This window comes from Octodon degus, unplaced genomic scaffold (genome assembly GCF_000260255.1).
Source record: "Octodon degus isolate 3935 unplaced genomic scaffold, OctDeg1.0 scaffold00056, whole genome shotgun sequence".
Classification (NCBI taxonomy): Eukaryota; Metazoa; Chordata; class Mammalia; order Rodentia; family Octodontidae; genus Octodon; species Octodon degus.
The window spans coordinates 9,843,426-9,844,416 of record NW_004524632.1 but is presented as its reverse complement, the minus strand read 5'-3'; the positions used below and the strand labels follow the sequence as shown (position 1 = coordinate 9,844,416).

The window sequence follows — 991 nt, the reverse complement described above, 5'->3', positions numbered from 1 at the left end:
CAGGGTCCGCCATATTGCTTAGTGTGCAGGGTCCGCCATATTGCTTAGTGATCATTTTGGAGGTACAGTGAAGCTTCAGGGGCAGAGACCAGGGAGCCAAACAGGAATTTAGTGCAGATGGTGGAGAAAGCATGGCAGTGACCTCTCTGGTGCTCTTTCCACAGTACCTGCAGCTCCGAAGATCAAGGCCATCATGCAGGAGAGTGTCAATGGAAGAGTAGTTCTTTCTCAAGTGAATGAGATCCAAAAGCACGCGTGAGGCCAATAAAAGTTTCTGCCCGTTGTAAAAACTATTCTTTTCCAATGGAAAGTCCTTGCCTAGAGGCTGATGGGTGAGTGCTAAAAGTTACCCTTGGAGTTATCAACTCTGAAATTTCTAGTACTTTTTCTATTACAATCTCATCAGACTCACCCTAACACTTTTGATACATGATACACTTTTGAAATTTCCAAGTCAAGGTGTCAATGTGTGAGTTTAAAGCTCGGCTTCCCTACTGTAGTCTTCAGATTCCCATCAGCGCGCCTCTGGTTTGTAGCCAATAAAATTGTACACACTACCCACTGTCTTTTCTTGTGTTGCGAAGCACGACAAGGCCTCAGGACTCATTCCCCCCAGAGGTCCTCAGAATCTTGTTCATGAAAGAACCAGAGGGATTGGAAGGTGTTACATGTGCCCACGGCTCCCACACGCTGCACAAATTGCTCCTTCAAGCTCTGTAACCAAGAGTTGAACAGGGCTCACCAGGCTCTCCGGCTCCTGCTAGCTGAAGCAGTGAAGGATGAGTAAGAAACGGCCCGGGAGACTTGACTGATAGAAATCCACGCGTCCAGCGGGCCTCACCAGAAGATCGTACGTGGGAGTGCAGGATATTAGCAAGTGAACAGACCTCAGGCGCAGGATGGTCCAAATCTCCTGCTTGGCAGATGAATAAACTGAAGCCTCAGGCAGTAAACAGGTTTCTCAGCACTCACCGAGTTGGCGCCACTGGGT

The 991-nt window shown here is 48.4% G+C and overlaps 1 protein-coding gene across 1 annotated transcript in view; it reads left to right on the top strand.

Annotated features, from left to right (window-relative positions):
• The window catches only part of Krt23 (keratin 23), a 12,182-nt gene extending 11,637 nt beyond the window's left edge, over nucleotides 1–545 (top strand). The window contains exon 8 of the mRNA XM_004633736.2: nucleotides 165–545. Coding sequence (XP_004633793.1) covers nucleotides 165–259 — 95 coding nt within the window. The 3' untranslated portion in view covers nucleotides 260–545. The remainder of the gene's footprint in view (nucleotides 1–164) is intronic.
• The last annotated feature ends 446 nt before the right edge of the window (nucleotides 546–991 follow it).